Here is a 19,311-nt window from a genome sequence, read left to right on the forward strand (position 1 = left end):
ACCGGCCGCGGGCTTGCCGCCGCGGGCGCCGGCCGCCTGCTTGTTTTGCGCGGCGGTTGCGGCCTCGAGGGCCTTTTTCTTGTCTGTGTGGTTGTGGGAAGTGTGTTGTTTTTTTTTTTTCAGTATTAGCCGCCCCTCGAGCTGGGGAAGACTGTCACAAAACAAAACGCACCCATCTCGGCGACGCGCCGCCGCTTGTGCGCCTCAAACTCCTCGCCGCTGCCCGCCGCGCGCACCGTGGCGTCGGAGCGCGTGCGGGCGATGGCGAGGTGCATGGGGCGGTCGAACAGCTCGAACCCCTGCACCTCGTCGACGGCGCGCTGGGCCGAATCCGGGTCGTCAAAGACGACGAACGCCTGGCCCTTTGCGCGCAGGTTCGTCTTGGCCACGATGTCGACGATGGTGCCGTAGTCGGAGAATATCGTCGCCAGCACCTCCTTGAGCGCCTCGGGCTTGACGCGCTCCTCGAGGTTGCGGACATAGACGCTGCGTGGCGGGCATGGGTGGAGTGTGTGTTAGCGAATCCTGGGAGGAGGCTCGGTCGGATGGGTATGGAGGATGGTCTTCCGGCCCTGGACAAACGCAGTGTCGGAGTGCAATGACACATACGTCGAGATCGGGGGGTTTGCCGCCATTATTGCGGTTGCGGCGTGAACTAGGTAGGTGGTGGTTTGGTGGCCAAGGCTAGGCGCGGTTCTGGTTGCGATGGAATTGAAGCTTGATATCCCGTCCTGATGACGCTTGCGATAAGATAAGAAATGCTTGTGGGGCCGTCAGCCATGGAAGCTCAACCCCTGAGCACCCTCACGACAACGCTCCCAGCGCCCTCCAAATACTTTTTCGCTTGCGCTGATATCACAACTATCGTCACGACTGCGCGCGCAGCCGCAAGTGTATATAACAAATAAAAACAGCCCACCGGGGAATCTAGCGCTTCACGTATTCCAATCCTGTGCCCGTCTCCCATTTTTGTCCGCTACCTGAGCCGTCCTCCCCGGGCGCTTCGTGGCATGGACTCGCCTTCTAGCTATCAACTTTGGCTACTCGCTGAACCCTCCCGTCTCGTCTCTAGTAAATTCCCTCTACTGCACTAGCGCGGCGTCCTCCTTCTCGCCGGCGCTCTGCTGGTCGAGCGCGAGCTCCTTACGCAGGTCCGGCAAGAACCTGTCTATCCGCTTCCACGTCTCCACCCAGAGCTTCTCCTTGGACGGATCTTGCTGCGGCGTGACGAGCAGCCCGCTGCTCGACATGAAGAGCAGCACGTTCTTGAGGTTTTCGGGCACAGCCTCCTCCTGTAGAAGTAACAGATGTCTGTTAGTGTCACGGGACATCAAGGGGAAGCAAAAGCAAACTCACAAGACTGTCGCCCTGCCCACTGTTCATCAACCGGTCCATTATGTCAATGATCTTGAGCCACAGGTCCAGCATGCCGTCCCACTCGGACAGCAGCACCAGGTACTGCAGAAACACCTTGCACAGCAGCGACGCCGCCTGCACCCGCGTCTCGCTCATGCCGTCGCGGTCGCTAGAGAATACCTCGGGCTTGAGCAGTCGCAGGATGAGCGGGAAGAGCACCTCGCCAAAGATGGCCGTCCACTCGCGGTGGTCGCTCGACGTGATGTCGGGCGACAGCAGCGACCGCTGCAGCGACGAAAAGGCCAGGTGCCGCACCTCCCGGCACGGGTTCGTGCACTGCGCCGTCAGCGCCTTAAACACCGGCAGCCAATAGGCAGCCCACGCTGGAATCGTCGTCAGTTGGATGCTCGAGCCGCCTATTGCTGTTTGCTGTGGTGGTGCCTGGTTTGCTGCCGTACCTTCGTTGTTCTCCAGGAGTGACTGGTTCATGAGCTGAGGAATTCGAGACGTCATGCTATATATAATGTTGACGGCCTTGACGCCACGCTTCACAACGGCGTTGTCGCTGGGGAGAGTTAGCTTAGAAACTCGTACGCATGTCATAACGGGATCATACCTGGCCTTATCCTGCTTCGGCGGCAGCCCCTTACGCTGCCTACGCTCAATGGCCGCCTTCTGCTCGACCTGGGAACCGACGCGAGCGGCCGAGGCGAAGTCGTTCAGCAGCGCGATGGCAGGCCTGTAGCTGTCTGCAATGACAGCCAGCGGTGACTCGCCCACACCGTTCTCGAGAATCTCAAACACGGTCGGTGCGGCCTTGGAGCTCGGGGCCAGCGTGCCCATGATGGCCCAAAAGTCCGGCGACGTCATGATCTCGTTCCTCAGCGGGCCGGGCTCGTCGACGCAGACCTTGATACCCTGCAGCAGCACCTCGGCGGACCTGGAGAGGGTGTCCTTGGAGAAGCTTGAGACGGCATGCAGGAGCACGGGGGCGCGCACAAAGTCAAAGTCGTAGCTGGCCTTGAGCAGCTTGAACAGGTAGAAGGACGTCCTGCCGACGAGGACTGCGTTATAGGTGGCGGCATCCCGGAGCACGGCGTGCAGCGAGTCGGCAACGCGCTTGCCCACGAGCTCGACCGTCTCGGCATCGCGCAACGCGAGCACCGTACAAAACTCCATGATGTACACCATGGCCGGGTCGTAGGTCGGCGTGTTCTGCGGCTTCGGCGCGTTGGCCGCAGAGTTGGGCGGGATGTTGTCCGACTTGACCGTGATGACGACCCCGTTGTCCTCAGGGATCTCGGCGATCAGGGAGTCGACCAGTGACTCTAGGCTCTCGCCCGAGAGGCTGTTGATGTTGGCAAAAACATCACCCATGTGGCAGGCGTTGACACAGTCCACGGTGCACAGCGTGCTCTCCAGTTCCTCGTCTGACGGCTCGGGCGGGTCGTCGGCGGCGTAGCTCGAGATGTACGACGTAAAGGCAGAAAAGAAGCCCGTGTCGGCCTGCTTGGAGCCGCGGTCGATGACCAGAGATGGGCTCTGCAGCGGGATGACCGGCAGGCTGATGCGGCTCGCGTCGCTTGAGAAGAAGGGCGGGATGAGGGAGTTGACAAAGAGGTTCAGCCAGATGCGGATGACGTACTTCCAGCTCTTGCGCACCACGTGCTCGTTGTCGCGCACGACGCGGAACAGCACGAGCGTGGCCAGCTGCGCCCTAAAGTCGCGGCCCAGCTTGACGGCAAGCTCGCTAACCATGACGCTGTTCTCGGCCACCTGCACCTCGGTGTTCAGGTTCGTGTTGCTCAGCGTCTCGCTGCCCAGCGTGGTCATGTGGCTCAGGCAGTAGATGATCTGGTCCAGTGCCTCCGTCACGCCGTACCGCGACGCGATGCGCGCGCACTCGTCGAAGCCCGCCACGACCCTGCCAAACACTGTGTCGTCCGTGGCTGACATGAAGACGTACGATAGCGTGGCCACGATGGGCTTCCACGTTGCCGCAAACATGTCAGCGTCGTAGACGTTGGTGTTGCACTCCATGAGCGGCCCGGCTGCGTCCGTCTTGGAGAGCAGCTCCCTCCAGGCGTAGTCGAAGGCGTGCTTGTTGTCGTGTTCGTCCGGGAGGATGATCTCGTTGTACTTGATGGCCTCGTAGATTGTCTTGAGGTACTCGGGCGCGAAGTCCTTCTTGCCGTTGGTGCCCCGCAGGTTGCGCGAGAATTGCTCCAGCGTCATGCGTTTATCTTCCTTCAAGTTGGGGTTGTGCTGGTCCGTGTTGAGGATGATGATGGCGTACGATAGCACGTAAATAGAGTCTTCGTCGGCCACGTCCTCCAAATCCGTCTTGGCGTAGTACTTCTTGGCGAATGTTACCACGATGCGCTCGATCAGCGGGGCCTCGCCGGGGAGACGGAAAGTCTCGAGCATCAGCCGCAGAGATTCGTCTACGCGCTTGCCCCTGAAGTCGAACTGGTCGATGAACTCCTCGAGGAAGGCGTCGTTGCCCCTTTTGGAAAGGAAGTCGCCCAGCACCGCCTTGGACACCCGTGTGGTGCCTCGGAGGAAGCTGGCCACCTCCCTCGGATCGCCAAGGTCCTTGATGATGCCCTTGTCGTGGAGGAATGCCAGACCGCCCTTTGGGCTCTCGTTGAACTTGCTGGTCCCCTTGATGATGATGCGCTTGCGCCGCCTCATCTCCCTAAGCTCGATTGGGTCGATCAGTCCCTCCAGGACCGGCGGCTCGTCCAGCCTCTCCGCGATGAACTGGATGAAGCGAAGCAGCGCGTCCAGGCACAGCGGCGGCACGCTCGTAGTGCTCCATGTCGCCGAGTCGGGCAGCGCGTTGCGCGAGAGCAGACCGATCATGTCCTCGCACAGGTCTGCGCGGTTCTCGTCGCAGTCGTAGTTGACGAATAGCTCCACCATGAACGTCGGAACCCTAGCCAACACGCCAATGTTCTCCACCATGGCCTGCCGAGCGTCCGGCTTCCGAGCACCACCCTCCAGACCGAGCTTTTGGCGATCCTTGACCGGCACGGGTGTGGACCGCCCGCTGCCGGACTGCGACGGCGGAGGTTTGACTAGTTTCGGAGACTGGGGAATACCGGCGTACAGAGACGGGTCGATGTTGACCTCTTTGGGGATCTCGACCGCAGGGTGAAGGCACGCGACGAGGTACGACAGATACAGCTCCTGCTGCAGCTTGAGCACACCACGGCACGTGGACAGCAGGGTGCCGGCAACGATGAGCGACTCCTGCAGGATGACCATGTTGTCGGACCTGACGAGCTGGAACAGGAAGCAGCACAGCTTGTCTTCTGCAATGGTCGCCAGTGCGGGGTGCCGGGCAATAGACGGGCCGGCCACCTCCAAGGCGACGTGGATGATGCGTAGGGCCATGACCCTCATGGCGTCGGGGTGCTTCCGGTCGTGGGGGTCCAGGAAGTTAACGAGGACCCTGAAGAGCTCCCTGACCGAAGGAAGCGAGTACGGCCTCAGGTCGACCGACTCCGAGGTCTGGGTGCTTCCGGAGGCGGTCGTGCTCGTGCTAGGGCGGCTGGCTGCCTCGGTCGACTCTTCCTTGGGCTCGCCGCTCGCCCCGGCCGGGACCTCGGGGGCCTCTGCCTCTGGGGCTTCGCCCAGGAGTGGATCTGTGGCCGCAGGACCGTCAGCCGCAGGGTCATCTGCAGGGCCGTCACCGGCCACCGGGACAGGGGCCGGCGTCGATTCTGTGCTGCTGCGCCCGGAGCTGTGCGAAGGCCGCGGCTCCGCCGACAGCGCGGCCTGGACCTGAGATGGCGGCTTGGGCACGTCGTTTGCGGCGGGGTCCATCTTGACGTTGTCCATATCGCCGTTTGTCTTGCGGTCGAGCGCGTCGCTCTCCTCGCCGGCCTCCTCCTCGAGGTGCTTGAGGTCCTCAAAGATGATCTGGCACATGCGCATCATGGAGTCCTCGGCGGTGCGCCTCAGCACCTCGGAGAAGCGGGCACGGGAGCAGATGGTCAGCCCTCTGCCCATCATGTCGCAAACGCTCTCATCACTAAGGATGTCGCCGCCCGGGCCCGAGAGCATGTCCTCCATCAGGTGCAGGATCATGAGCAACACGACCTCCTCCTGGGCCGAGTCACTAATATCGAACTGGCAGTGCGTGATGGCGGTCGAGAGGGAGTGCATGGCCAGGGCGAAGCGGGGCGAGCTGGGGCAGATGAAGCCGTAGGCGAGGAACTTGCGCATGGCCCGGAGCGCCAGGATGGTGATCGGGGCCGCCGTGCCCTTGGTCTGGATGATCTGCAAAAAGGGGTAGAGAAGCGTGAGGGAATCGAAATTGTGTATATCTGGGAGCACGTCAGCATGAGCATCAAGGGGCACAACAAGATCCTGCATACCTTTTACACCGGCCAGCTGGTTCCGCAGCCTCGCAAAGCCGGATATCAGCGGATTGTCCGCCATGCTCTTCCCCTTCTTCCCCCGGAGCCCCCATCTGTTTGCTGGCCCAAAGTCGGCTGCGTCACCCAGGATGCCCTTGCCGCCGGCGCCCTTTGTCTTGCCGCGCCCGCTCCGCGTCAGGCCCGGGCTTGGGGGACCGAGCTGGACGGGGTTCGGGGCGCCGCCCAATATGGCGGAGACGGACGAGTGCTGGGAGCGCGCGTACTTCTGGATGGCTGACGTGATGGATATGCACTCGGATATGACGAGCGACACGGGGTCAACGGCGACCGAGACAGGGCGGCTGCGGTACTGCATCCGCGCGGTCCGCGGGCTCATGGGGCGTGGGGGGAGGTCGTCTAGAGCCTCGGGCTCCATGATTCTCGGGATCGTCTCATCTCGGCTCATGCTGCGGTGCGCAGGACTGGCTGGTCTGCTGCGCGGAGTCGCCGGCGTCGTGATGTCGAGGAGTACAGGGTCGGGCGCGGTCAGGCGATAGTGATGGTGCACGAGACGGCAAAAGGGGGTCGGCCGGGTGGGAGTGGGAAAAAATATCAGGGCGTTTGGATCGCGAGGACGGGGTTGGGATAGGGGCAGTCGACCAGGCGCAAGACTACCGTTCGATAAATAGATGCCACAGAACCGGAGCAAGAAAAGGGCTAGTCGTGGCCAGGGTAGTCAAATAATACACGGCCAGAGGTCTGGAACCGAGAAGAAGGACAGAATAATGAGATCGCTGGCGGGTTTGTTTGGACACGGCGCGCAGCACTCAATGACGCTCAACTGAACACTTGGAGCTTTAACGGCGGCTTAGCGAGCACGTCCCGTCGGTTCGGGACCCCGAATTGGACCCAGCACCGTCGTCTAGACACTAGACAGGCTCCAGCGCCGCCTGACGTGCCTTGGCCGTGCTCCAGCTGCCCCACCACGAGTTGAGACTGAGCGCACTGCATGAGAACGCACGCACAGCAGCACATCTTCAATTCCCATCCCATCTTCGACTCGTTGAAACAGGCCATGGATTCTATTTAGCTGGTGCACAAGTAAAAACAAGTGAAGACAAGGAAAACACCACTCCCAGGAGTGCCGTGTTATATCTAGATTCGTCGCATCAGATGCCGCCCTCAAACAAACGCCCAAAAGATCCAGAAGCCACGGCAGCCTCGGCCGGGCTCGCTATGTTGTTACAGTACAGTAATGATATGCCTGGACCGTTATGTTTTCCCTCGCCTGGTCGATGGAGCAAGGAAGCAATACGCATGATGTAGTAAGAATATGCCGCCGCGATTAAGGGGTCGTGTCGACAGCAGGAGTGACTACTCCTTCTTGGCCTTGATGTCGTCCGTCTTCTTGGTGTCTTTAGTGTCCTTGCCGTCCGCCTTGGCTTTGCCTTCGGCCTTGGCCTTGTCGGTAGGCTTCTTCTCGCCCTGCGCAATGTTCTCGATGGCCTTCTTGTCCTTTTCCCACTGGCCGCCCGCGTCACCAAAAGTGTCCTTCATCTTTTGTGCTTTTTCGGCCTTTTCCTTTTCCTCGGCCTCGCGAGCGATACGCTCACGCTCCATCTCCTGTGAGGCAAAAATGTCAGCGGCATGGACCCCACCGGGCCCGGCGAGAGAATTCCTACCTCCATGTGCTTGATGTCGTCGACGCTAGGCTCGTACAAGTGCCAAATCGTGTAGTGGGGCAGCCCAACGACGGAATACCCCATCTTCTTGGCCATCTGTGAGGATCGTCAGCGCTCTGCAGCCTCTTGTGGCCCGCTCCCGTGTGGTCTCGTACCTTGCCAAACCCTTCCGTCTCGGCGTGCTTCTCAAAGCTAAAGGCGGGAAAGTGGCAGCCGGATCGGAAAACCTTGGCCTTGGCCAGAATGCTGACACCGCCGACTCCGTCAATCTCCATCTCCATGTCCGGGTCACCGTAGGGGTCGCGGAGGTATGCCAGATGAGGCCGCCACGTCGCGTACTCGGCGTAGCCCTCGACGATGACGGCATCCTCGTCCAGCGTGTCGGCAAGAGCCAGGGCCGTCTCGGATTCCTGCCATGAGTTGAGATCGTATGGTTGTTCTCCGCCGAGCCAGTCGGGGAGAGGGCGCCAGACATCTGACGCAGGTTAGCGCAGGTCGGACACAACACGACGACGATGAACTTACTCGGCACGATCACGTCCTTGTTGTGGCGCATCAGGTCCTCCAAAATGGTAAAGGGAGCCGTCTCGACGTCGACATCCCTCCAGTAGACCCACGAGTGGTAAGGGCGTAGGGCGGCGCTGAGCAGCCAGTTGCGGGCCTGGGCCATCAGCTTCCGGCGGCTGGCCTGGGCGGCAAAGCCGTGGCGGCTCTCGACGTCCTGGTTGACCTTTTGGCCAAAGTCCTTCTCAATGATAGAGACCTCGCCGTACCACTGGTCCGAGTCCAGGTCGGACTGGATCTTCTCGAGGCTGTCGACGAGCACCTTGAGTGTGTTGTCCTTGGAGTCGGACACCAGAAAGGCCAGGTCGATCAGGTGGTGGGGGTAGGTAAAGTTGCGCAGGTGCGAGAAGAACATGCCCAGGTGCGACTCGGCGTCGCGGAGCGGCACGCACATCAGGATGCGCTCCTCGCGCTCCCAGCCCCGCGCCGTGCCCTGCACGTTAGACAGGTCATAGTAGCGCACCGTCTCGACGAGGCTTTGTGCGCCGCCGCTGCCGACGAGGCCGAGCGAGAAGAGGGACGCGACCGTGTCGAAGCCGGGCCACACGACGCACAGGAAGAAGACGAGGGCGGTTACGATCCCGAGCCGTGCGATTATCCGTCGTCGGCGTCGTAATGAGGGTGTTGTGCGAGGTTGATACCTGGAGGGCTGGTGGTTAGATGGCGCCGCTCGAGCAGGATGCCGCTGCAGCTCGCTATCCCGGCCCCCTACTTACCTGTGCGGAGAGAACTCCAGTGTGTTGGATGAAGGCGGGTAGCCGTTGGAGTAGCCCGTGGCCTGGTGCCGGGGCGTAACCTTGGCCTTGGCCGAGTATGACGGTAGCATCGCGCTCGCGGTGGCCGAACTGAGCGGCTCTGTTGGCGGGACGGCAGCCCTCGGGGCGGGAGGGAGATGGGCGGCGAGTAGACCGAGTCCTAGGCCGTCGGATCGCGTAGCTTCGTGGGATCGTGGACAGGCGGGTACGTCAATGCATCACGAGAAAGAATTGGACGAAGGAGATAAAAGAAAATGGGGGTCGGCAGGGCTTGGCGGTCGAGAGCCGTTGGGACGGCACACAGGAAAGGCAAAAACAGCCAAGGAGAGAAGGGCGTTGTCCATTCGTGATGAATCTGAATCAGCCACGACGTCGGCTCCTCAGACCAGCAATTCGCTTTCTTCTTCCCAATCCGTCCCCTTTTTTTTCAGTTCGCTGTCCAGACGGACGGGAATGCGTGGCTCCACCGTCAGTACTTTAATTCGCCCGGCAAGCCCGCATGTGCGACATGTACCGGTACCCTGGCCTCAAGCTTTGAGCCCACACGAGCCAGGCACCGCCTCCTTGCTACGACCAATGAAACAGGCTTTTACCGTGATGGTGCGCCGGCGCCTCGTTCGAATGTCAACGGGCTGCGCTGTTTGGCGTACCCGTGCCATTTGGCATTGCCAACACGGATTTATTGTGCACATGGCGTGGCGTATCTGTTATCGAAATGGAGATCTTCCACGGACGATCATTCTGCATGCACCCGTTTCGCCCAAAGTTTGTTGCAAATATTTTTATTATTTACTTTTTACAACCCTGTCCCCTTTTCCTCGCAGCTGGCGGTGGACCCAACCTGCATCTGTGAGATAGGCTGTGCCAAATTGCATCACTAACCGTCCCCAATGCTACTATTTCCTACAAGTCATGCAGCATCTACACTCCGTTAGCCCAGGTCATCGAAGGGAACCATCAGACGAGGGTGTATGCAAGTGCTCAGAAAGCCGGTTAATTCATACCGACTGTCCGACCCAGGCTCAACCACATGCCAAGACGACATGCGACGATCCCAGGTACTAGAGCCAAATTACAACCCGAAGGCCGACTCCACAACTCATCATCACAGACAAGTCTGCTCGAGTACGAGAGGATGGATGGACAGGCATGTCATTGAATGGATAAGCTATTATCATCATGGCAGTGCAGGCGTGTCGGCGGAGAAACCTACAGATACTGACAGATACTGGAGTTGCAGAATTGGCAGTCAAGTCGCTCGTGGCATAGTTCAGACACTATCTGTAGACTCGTTAGCGGTTGCTCGACTGTGTGTGAGAAAGACAAGAGTGAGGCTCCAACGAGTTGAATCAGAAGTTTTTTTTTGGTATAGGTGTATCATCACATGCTTTCAGTAGCAGAACTGAAATAAGTGTTGTCATCAGGGACTCGGAGGAATGAAGCAAGAAGACGGTCGGACTTACCACGCGAGGAGAGCATGTTGGCGATGCTGTTGATGTTAGCATAGGAGATGGAGTCCAAGACTATCACTATGCCATGTCAGCAGGGAACCAAACGCGCCGTGGTAACATGGATGGGTGTCGGGGAGATGCTTCAGATGGTAGTGCATGTATTTTTCCATTCGCTCAGGTGATCGCGAAGTAAAGTGGAAGTTGTCTCATCAACAGCGGTCGAGGCGAAGCGCTCGCTGCCCGTCTGCATGAGGATGGAACGTACCGAGTACGCCGGAAAGACGATACGATCGAGGCCCGCGCCTGGCATTCCGCAGTCTGCGCCCAGTCGGTGGCCTCGAATCAAAAGCCCAGCTGGGATCGCATCGTGTCGAGATGTCGGCGTCGAGAAGGCTCGCGATTGGGAGTGGGAGGAAAGGGAAGATTTTTTCTCGAAAGGAGCTCTGCAAATCTTTTCTTTTCAAGCTCCAGCTCAATGTGGGTCCATGGTGGGGTGGATTATCCGCCAGGTGTGGCTTGCAGAGGCGTGTGGCTGCAGAGATTTGTGCTGGCTGTGCGCGGTGCTTCGAGCAAACGAGCTCGGTACCAGAGTACGGAATTGGACGTTTTGTGTTCCTGTGAGCCGTGAACTATTACCTATGACCTGTGAATCCTGGTAGCTACACTCGCATCACAGCTGGAAGCACGAAAGCAGTTCAGATCAGCCCGGCCACGCCTCAGCCAAACCTCAGCCAGGCCTCACGGGACTCCCGTTTTCTGACTATGGCAGACAGACGGCGCATAAACGGCCCAGTAGGCACAACATATCCCCCCGTTTTTATCAATGAGCCGGCAGACAATGGAAAGAAGGTGCAGAGGATACGGACAAGGCCGCCAAACACCATCAGGAAAATGTGTACGTCTCCCTCCCCGGCCAGAACCACAGCGAAGCTGACCCACCCCAGTCCTCAAGACCGGCATAACACCGCCGGCCAGCGGCTCGGCGTACCTGGAGATTGAGCACCCGTCGGGCAGCGGCATGTCGGGGCTGAAGCTGGCCTGCACCGTCCACGGCCCGCGGGCGCTGCCGCGGTCGGCGCCCTTCTCGCCGCACATTGTGCTGTCGACGCACGTCAAGTACGCGCCATTTGCCACCAAGCAGCGCCGCGGCTACATCCGCGATGCCAGCGAGCGCGACCTATCGGTGCACCTCGAGACGGCCCTGCGCGGCGCCATCATCGCCGACCGCTGGCCCAAGAGCGGCGTCGACGTCATCGTGTCGGTCATCGAGGGCGACCAGGACCGCAGCCAGCCCGACGGCGACGGCGAGGCCTGGGGCACCATGAGCGTGCTGAGCGGCTGCATCACCGTGGCGGCGGCTGCGCTGGCCGACGCGGGCATCGACTGCGTCGACGTCGTCGCTGGCGGCGTGGCCGCGCTGGTGGTGGACGCGGGGGCTCCCGAGGGCGCAGAGGGAACCATCGTGCTGGATCCCGTGCCGGCGGAGCACGAGAGGGTCGTGGCTGCCTGCTGCGTTGCCTACCTCCCCAACAGGGACGAGGTGACGACCCTGTGGTTCAAGGGGAACGTCGCGACATCCGACACGGCGCTGTACCTGGACGTGGTCAATAGCGCGGTCAAGGCGTCTAGGAGCGCAAATAGGGTCTTGGCGGACAGCTTGAAAGAGACGATCCGACAAACTATATGAGGTTGATAGGGCGGTGGGTAGTACGGCAGTTTGTAATTAATCTGGCAGTGTATAATGCAGGCACGGCTAGGTGATTCTTTACATCCAGCATTAGGTACGCCCTAAACGTTGAAAATCTGATTATTATTTTTTGTAACAAAAAAACGAATTAAAAACCGTGACCGGACTTGCCTGATTAACGCGATGAGAGCAATTAAAGCGATTTATAAATTGGTGGCGGCAACGTTGCTGCAGTTAATTTAATTGATTTTATCGCCAACTATCGCGAAATTTGGCTTGGTGTTTTTGCGCGTGGGTCTGTGCTTGCAATTAAGCCTGTAACTGTAGTGGGCTGGTGCCTGCAATTAGCGGAGCGGCTACTGATTTTATCTGATCACATCGGCGCTCCTGTATCCTATGGCAGCCAGAACAGCGCCTTCATTACCGCCCACCACGGCTGCCGAGTATTAGGAAAGTCGTCATTAGATCGATAAGCGATCTTTTTGACAGCAGGCAAGCCGAGTTTGAGCCATGTTGCTGGGGTCTCCCCTGGAGCTGAAGCGAGCAGCTAGTTCCATCCCAAGCTCGTTGGGCGTGGACCGGTCGCTGAAGGAGCTTAGGGAGAAGCTGGGTACGAGATGTCACAAACACCAGTTGTAGGCGGACATGGCTAATTCAAAGAACTTTTAGTCAACCATAACACTGCACACGGAGGCTCTAGCAGCAGCCTGGATGACATTGCGACGGAGCTGGTCACCGAGGATGGCCTGGTGTGCTCCTGTTCCCAGCCTTGCCACATATCACTTTCTAACGGGAGTACCCCATAGGGCAAGCGGGAAAACCTCCTCGCACTCCTGGCCTGTCTCCAAGACCTGAGTGGAGACACCTCGGAGCCCAGCAACAAGGATGCAGATTCCGCGGCGTTGAAGAGAATCGGCGACTTTGCCGCTAGGTCCATATGCCCCATCGCCGTCACGCCAGACGACGAGATCGAGGGATACCACCCTACCGGTACGTGCCAGCCCGCCACGAAGGCCACGCCCACATCTAACCTCCCACTCCGTCGACGGCATCCAGCGGCCGACCGAGCACGGGACCTCGGCGCCCTCAGCAGCGCCATCCAGCCACTCGCCGAACCCGCCCTGCGCATCTTTAGCCTCCTCGCGCCATCCCTGAGCCCCGACGCCGTCGTGACCGCCATCGCGCACACGGACCCGTCCCTGCCCTGGACGACGCCCGAGGCGGCGCGGCAGGCAGCCGACGTGGCGCGGGCGGCTGCTGAGCGGAGGGGCAAGACGGCCTTGATCGCCGACGACGTGCTGCGCGACTACCTGCGCCCGCTCTTCTCCAAATCCAGACCCGCGGCCGTCACGGCGTCGGGCCGCAGGGCCGAGTTCGCCGAGGAGCCCGGCGCGCACGGCAGCCTGGCGCTCGAGACGCGGGCCGCCAAGCCGTGGAAGCACACGGACCTGCGCGCCGTGCCCGTCTTTGCGTGGGCGCTGCACGAGGCGGATGCAAGTCACATTCATGTTCCCCATTTTCCTGCGTTCCCCCATGTGCTAAAACTTACAGCACAGAAGGACCTCATGGCCCAGCACTGGCCCCTCTTCACCCCCGTCCTCCTCACGCTCCTCGACGACGGCGACGGCGACGTGCGCGCGCGCGGGCTTGGCCTCCTTGCCGTGTTCCTCTCCAGAATGGACGGCGCCACGCTGGCCGCGACGGGCCTGGCCGCCGTCTTCCGCGACGCCGTCTTCCCGACGCTGCTCTTCCTGCCGCGCTCCACGCCCGAGGCAGAGTCGCTGCGGCTGCAGGAGCCGGCCTACGCCGCGTTGGTGGCCCTGTCGCGCGTTGGCGGCAAGGACGGGCCAGACTTGGCGCTCCTCGACAAGGCCCTCCGCGACGGCGTCTTTACCGGCTTTTTTTACGCCCGGGACTACATACGTGTCGTCGAGGTCCTCGTGCGGCACGCGGGGCTGATCGTGGACGAGATGAAGGTTCACGCCGTCAAGCACCTCAAGGTAAAGAACAGTTGGACTTTCAAATTCGCTCCGATGCGCCGACCTGCCAAACGCCACCGCACACAAACAATATGCAAACTCCCAGAATGCTAACATGACAAAAAAGGACCTGATACCCATGATATCCTCGGTCATGGAGGAGCCCTTCGCAATGGCCCACCCGCCCTCGCTCCTGGCCGCCATAGGGGCCCAGCAGGCCGTGATCCGCAACTGCTGGCCGAGGCTGGCCCGGCCGCCGTGGAGGGAGGAGGTGGTCAAGTCCCTGGTCGCCTGCTGGCTGCGGGCGCGCGACGACGCCAACGACGCCTCCAGGAAGCAGGCTAGCGAAAGCGTCTGCGCCGAGCTGGCATGCACGGCAAAGATGCTGGCTGCCGTGACAAGGGCTGAGGGAACCGAACTGACTGAGCTGGTGGCCCCGCTGACGGACAGGGAGCCGTTGCTTGTGGGACTTTTTGGGATCGCAGCGCCGGACGCGACCGAGGCCTAGACCAGGGGGAAACACAGGAAATACCGAGAAAAAAAAAGGAAAAGAAAAATAAAAAATTAAGAGACCAGCCGATACTGGATCCCCCAGTCTTCAGCCGAGGCCGAGGCTTCCGCGGCAGCCGGGTCTTCCTAGTCCACCGGCTGCTGCTTAAACAGCGACTTGCCCCTCAGCCACTTCCCGTAGGCCTTGTACCGCTTCTTGTGCGTGTCCTCCTCCGTCACCGTGAGCGGGTTCTCGCCTACGCGTAGCAGCTCCTCGTAGACGCGCGTGTCGTCACCGTCCTCGTCCGTGTCCCGCCCCAGGACGCTGTCGGCCCTGTCCTGTCCGTAGCCAAAGTCGTGCGACTGGGCCGGAGAGTGGGTGCGGTGGTGGTGGTAGTTGTGATGGTTCAGGAGCGGGTGATGCGAGGAGCCGTTGGTGCCGCTGCCGCCGCCGACGACGACGCTGCTTGCGGCCTTGGGCGTCAACCCCACCGTTTGCCAGCTCCCCGAAACGTACTCTTGATACTCGCCGTCGACGTCGTCCGACGGCTCCGGGTCGGCCGTGACGACGAGCGGGAGCGTCTGCGGGTGGCTGATGTAGCGCGCGTAGTCCTCGGTCTCGTCGCCGCTGACCGACGGGTTCAGCGACTCGTGCACCATCTTTGCAAACGTCCACTGGGCCGCCCTGGTCTTCTCGAGCGTCGACGGCTTCACGAGCTTGCCGTTGACGTCGAGGTCCCCGACAGCCGTCGCCGAGGAGGTGCCGTCCTTCATGATGCCGTGGATGCCGGCGTTGGGCTGCGGGAAGGACAGGTACTTGGGGTCCTGCGTGTTGTCCAGCCAGCCGCGGTAGCCCTTGGTTGTCGATGAGGTGACGGCGGTCGACGCGCCGGAGCGGTGGGTTGTGGCGATCGAGGCCGCGTCAGCGCCGACGTGGGGCAGGTCGTGAGGTGCCAGGATGGTGACCTCCTTCTTGCCCCTCCGGCGCTTGTCCTGGGCGTCCTGGTCGCCCTCGGTGCGGACGCGGAAGGGGCTGAGGTCGTAGCGACCCTCCTGGGTGGACTTGAAGGGGATGAACTTGATGGTCGAGTTCATCTTGTAGGGGAACATCTTGAGGAAGGAGGACAGGGTCGAGGGGCGGTAGTACTCGAGCCAGTAGTCGTCAAAGTACGACACGGGCTTGGAGGCCGCGTCGCCGCGGGCCGGGGGCGGCACGCAGGGCGGGACCTCCCTGGGCTTGAGGAACTCGGGGGTGAACCAGTTGATGTAGTTGTGGCGCGGCTTGCCCAGCCAGCCGCGCGGGTCGGCGTGGTGCAAATAGTAGTCGGTGGCCAGGTCCCAGAGCATGGGCTGGCCCTGGGAAAAGATGTAGTTGCCCAGGAAGAGGTTGTAGGCCTCCTGGCGCTGGCCGTCGAGGAACGAGTTGTTGTAGTAGCGCTTGAAGCTCTCGATCATGTCGCGGCTGTGGCTGGTCCACTGGTTGATCTTGCGGTACGTCTCCATGGTGTTGACGAGCTGGCTGCCGCCGTACTGGACGGCGATGGTGTCGCCGTGGTCGTGGTACATGTGGGTCAGCAGGTTGACGGCGTCGGTGTCATAGTTGACAACGGTGTCCTCGAGGATGCCCAGGGCGTGCAGCTGGTAGCCGAGGGCGCGCTTGCCGATGACGAACTGGGCGGCGTTGGTGCGGTCGAGGCAGTCGATGCAGTTTGTGCGCGCGACGCCGTTCTGGACGCGGGCCGGGGCGGTGACGCCGTCACCGTTGTGGAAGAAGCCCGTGGTGGTGACGACGTCCTCGGCGATGCCCTCGAGGATGCCGATGACGTCCTGGTCGCGTGACTTGGCGGCGCGCGACATGTCCCAGGCCTTGTGGAAGATGCGCTTGTCCTCGGGCAGGAACTGATTGAGGTAGGCGATGGCCTTTGTGTACTCGTTGAGCAGCTTGGACTCGCGCGGGGTGCGCTCGCGCGACTTGACCAGGTTGAGGGCGTAGATGGGGGCGCCGTAGCGCTCGAAAAGGTTGTCAAAGTGCAGGGCGGCCGACGTGTAGAAGGGGTCGATTAGGTTCAGCTCGATGGGCGGCTTGGGCGTCACGCCGGTGCTGTCCTGGGACCAGTGCAGCGGGATGCTGCCGCGGTGCTGGACGTACGACGTGTACTGGGGGCTGGCATACAGGCGCGGGCCGGGCGAGTGGAACGACGTGGTGTTGACCTCGGACACGATCTGTTCCGTCTCGACGTCGTTGGCCACGTAGCCGAGGTCGTTGGCGCCGCGCTTGAGGAAGCGAGCGCCGGCAAAGTGGCGCGAGCGGCGGGCGATGACGGCCACGTAGGCGGTGCGGCCGTAGATGGACACGGCGGCCTGGTCGACGTAGCCGTGGATGATGGGGCGGCACCAGTCAAAGGGCGACGTCAGGGCCCTCTCGGCCGGGCCCAGCAGGTGGCTGTTCCACACAAACATGGAGTTGAAGTCGGCGTCGAGGGTGCGGGGGCGGCCCTGCTGCAAGGCGATGCGCTCGCGCGTCATGTTGTGCTGCAGGGTGCGCGTGATGTCGTACGAGTACGAGTAGTAGAAGGACCGCGTCAGGTCCAGGTTGCCGAGGATGGTCAGGAAGCGCGATTCCTCCGTGTTGCGCTGATCGGAGCGGGCGCGGGCCGGGGTCAGGGGGATGAGCTCGGTGCCGTCGATCTGGTAGATGTAGTGGCCGCCTAGCATGGCCACGGTGCTCTTCTTGGTGATGAGCAGCATGTAGTAATGGCTCGTGAACTTGATGAAGCCCAGCAGGCCCCACGTGGTGCAGCGCAGCTTGATGCCGCCCGTGGCCTTGTTGCCGTCGTCGATGGTGTCGAGCAGCGCGTTCATCTCCTTCTGCGAGTAGACGATCTTGTCGTCCGTCACGCTGAGGTCCTGCTCCTCGGCCGTGCGGTCGATCTTGAGGATGCGGTACCGCCGCTCCGTGACGTCGCCGCCGACGATGTAGTAGCGCGTCGCCGTCTCGTAGAGGCTGTACTTGTGCATCTTGTGCAGCATGCGCTTGCGGCGGTTGTCGCCGCCGCCGCCGCCTCCCGGGCCGTCTTCTGCAGGGCCGCCGTCGTTGGCGTCTCGGTCGCTATCCGGGTCGTCGCCGTCGTCGTCGGAGCAGCTGTCCTGGCGACGGGCCTTGGTGTTGTCGGGGCTCGAGGTGCGGGCAAAGGGCTTGGCTACGGCGGGCTCGTCGTCGTCGTCATTGTCGTCGATGCCGGCTCCCTGCTGGCCCAGTGCGCCGACGACGAGCGGGGTCTGGTCTGTCTCGGTGCTGTTGCTCAGCAGCGGGAAGATGGGTTCCACGGGCTCTGGCGGGGTGAGCGAGTCGGGGGCGTTTGTGGTGCCGCTGGCGATGCTGATGTCTGCCTGGCTCGCAGCGTCGCCCGTCTCGAGCGACGGAGGGAAGGACATTTTCTGGCCAGCACATCCCGACTAGCGGGCGCCGTGGATTGTGAAATGGCACGAGCCAGCCGATCGGCGGGCCCAGATTCTAGCCGCTTGTGGCGAGCAAATCTGCGAGCTGCCGGCCGGCGTCGAGAAGGGAAACCTTGTGATGCCATGTGGGAGCACGGCTACGTCGTCTGGGTCGCTGGATGTGCTGTGCTTGGTCCAGGGGTTTCCAGATGCGTTGCAGGCCCGCTGTGACGCAACCGGGGTCAGGCTGGGGGGCGCTGACGATTGGCCGGTACAGTGGGGCGGATAGCGGTGGAGGCCTGGGGTTTGATGGAAATGCGATCACATATTCATGTTCATATTGTGCTCGACTCGCACAGTTGAGGCGTCAGCCGTAGAGTACACGGGTCAAGGACGCTTCCAACACGCGATACAAAAGCTAGTCCAACCAGGGCATGTGACTGGCGCGATTTACACTGCCGGCAGACGGGCCTGGTCTCGGCTGTTCGCCACTGACCGCTGTACGTACAGTGCTCTGTGGAACAACATCAGATCGTCCTGCTCTAGGTCGGCCGGGCGCAAGCGACTGGAGACTGTAGGCGGCCTCGCCCGACGTCTGCGTGTGCAACTGCGGCTGGCGCGGGTGCTCTGTCCTGGAGACTACCTGGTGAACAGTGTCGTATACCATCTGGTAATCTGGTAATCTGGTGTTTGGAGGCTGCATGATCGTATTTGCTTATTCTGCATTTTACCGCTATTTAACCACTGATCTTTACTCCGACCAGAAGCCTGACGGTAATGCTATACTCTCGCTGTGGTCCTGTCTGTTATACGCCCCCAAAAAACCGTCAGTCTGCGGCCTATGATGCGTCGAAAACTATAAAAAAGCTATTACAGTGACATCTATACCGGACTAAAAGACGGAGGCGCACCCTGCCAACGGGTCTGGAGCTGGACGCTTCTTCTTCTTGGGGGGCATGATCCTGCAACTCCTCTTGCCTCTCTAAGTCGAGGTGCCCGACTTGATGGCCTTGAACTCCTTGACCCACTTGGCCGCCTTGGCCTTGGGCAGCACGAAGATGCGGACGAGCTCGTCGACGACTTCCATGCTCTCGAGGGCCAGGACCTTGATGAGCGGCACCTTCTTGCCCAGCTTGAGAAGCGAGCCCTTGGCAGTCTCGACATAGCACTCGACGCCGCTCTGGGTGTAGGCGCTGTCGCGGTCCCAGGGGAGAGGTAGCAGGTACGACAGGTGCACGTCAACGCAGTCGCGCTCGCCAAAGGCCTTTATGAAGTCGGACTGCATGTCGGCCGGGTACAGGATCATGGTCGGGAAGGCGAGCGAGCTGGCCGCGGCGTCGTCCGGGTCGGGAACCAGCTGGCAGCGCGCGTCCTCCATCTCGGGCGGCTTGTCGGTCGAGCGCGTGCGCACGCCGCGCTGCCGCAGCGTCGCCCGCAGCAGGTACCGGCTGCGCACCTCGGTGGCGGCCCGCTCCGACTCGCGCTTCTGCTTGGCCGCCACGGCCGCGCGCCGCCCGGCCACCTCGTCCCGCACCGCCCGCAG

At 61.4% G+C, this 19,311-nt stretch overlaps 7 protein-coding genes across 7 annotated transcripts in view; 2 read left to right on the top strand and 5 right to left on the bottom strand.

Annotated features, from left to right (window-relative positions):
- The window catches only part of GGTG_08829 (small nuclear ribonucleoprotein), a gene marked incomplete at both ends in the record, with an annotated part of 1,468 nt that extends 833 nt beyond the window's left edge, over positions 1–635 (bottom strand). The window contains 3 exons of the mRNA XM_009226671.1: positions 3–83; positions 173–486; positions 610–635. Coding sequence (XP_009224935.1) covers positions 3–83; positions 173–486; positions 610–635 — 421 coding nt within the window. The remainder of the gene's footprint in view (positions 1–2; positions 84–172; positions 487–609) is intronic.
- A 42-nt stretch (positions 636–677) lies between these two features.
- GGTG_08830 (pattern formation protein EMB30) lies at positions 678–6,649 on the bottom strand. The gene is made up of 5 exons (XM_009226672.1): positions 5,742–6,649; positions 1,973–5,690; positions 1,815–1,921; positions 1,357–1,739; positions 678–1,292 (listed from the first exon to the last, which is right to left on the bottom strand). The coding sequence occupies exons 1-5, from the start codon at positions 6,187–6,189 to the stop codon at positions 1,083–1,085; spliced, it is 4,866 nt and encodes a 1,621-aa protein (XP_009224936.1). The 5' UTR covers positions 6,190–6,649; the 3' UTR covers positions 678–1,082.
- A 96-nt stretch (positions 6,650–6,745) lies between these two features.
- GGTG_08831 (hypothetical protein) lies at positions 6,746–9,183 on the bottom strand. The gene is made up of 5 exons (XM_009226673.1): positions 8,686–9,183; positions 7,931–8,610; positions 7,561–7,880; positions 7,406–7,501; positions 6,746–7,346 (listed from the first exon to the last, which is right to left on the bottom strand). The coding sequence occupies exons 1-5, from the start codon at positions 8,793–8,795 to the stop codon at positions 7,098–7,100; spliced, it is 1,455 nt and encodes a 484-aa protein (XP_009224937.1). The 5' UTR covers positions 8,796–9,183; the 3' UTR covers positions 6,746–7,097.
- A 1,547-nt stretch (positions 9,184–10,730) lies between these two features.
- On the top strand, positions 10,731–12,036 carry GGTG_08832 (hypothetical protein). Its single transcript, XM_009226674.1, has 2 exons — positions 10,731–11,070; positions 11,120–12,036. Exons 1-2 carry the CDS (start codon positions 10,938–10,940, stop codon positions 11,860–11,862), a joined length of 876 nt encoding a protein of 291 aa, XP_009224938.1. The 5' UTR covers positions 10,731–10,937; the 3' UTR covers positions 11,863–12,036.
- Positions 12,037–12,238: 202 nt separating this feature from the next.
- GGTG_08833 (hypothetical protein) lies at positions 12,239–14,416 on the top strand. Its single transcript, XM_009226675.1, has 6 exons — positions 12,239–12,472; positions 12,532–12,611; positions 12,669–12,852; positions 12,919–13,355; positions 13,419–13,862; positions 13,969–14,416. Exons 1-6 carry the CDS (start codon positions 12,373–12,375, stop codon positions 14,347–14,349), a joined length of 1,626 nt encoding a protein of 541 aa, XP_009224939.1. The 5' UTR covers positions 12,239–12,372; the 3' UTR covers positions 14,350–14,416.
- Positions 14,417–14,477: 61 nt separating this feature from the next.
- GGTG_08834 (polyphosphoinositide phosphatase) lies at positions 14,478–17,765 on the bottom strand (the record flags this gene model as incomplete). The annotated part of the gene is made up of 1 exon (XM_009226676.1): positions 14,478–17,765. The coding sequence occupies one exon, from the start codon at positions 17,763–17,765 to the stop codon at positions 14,478–14,480; it is 3,288 nt and encodes a 1,095-aa protein (XP_009224940.1).
- A 985-nt stretch (positions 17,766–18,750) lies between these two features.
- The window catches only part of GGTG_08835 (hypothetical protein), a gene marked incomplete at both ends in the record, with an annotated part of 2,207 nt that continues 1,646 nt past the window's right edge, over positions 18,751–19,311 (bottom strand). Inside the window, one exon of the mRNA XM_009226677.1 lies at positions 18,751–19,290. Coding sequence (XP_009224941.1) covers positions 18,751–19,290 — 540 coding nt within the window. The remainder of the gene's footprint in view (positions 19,291–19,311) is intronic.

This window comes from Gaeumannomyces tritici, assembly GCF_000145635.1.
Source record: "Gaeumannomyces tritici R3-111a-1 unplaced genomic scaffold supercont2.4, whole genome shotgun sequence".
In the NCBI taxonomy this organism is placed as follows: Eukaryota; Fungi; Ascomycota; class Sordariomycetes; order Magnaporthales; family Magnaporthaceae; genus Gaeumannomyces; species Gaeumannomyces tritici.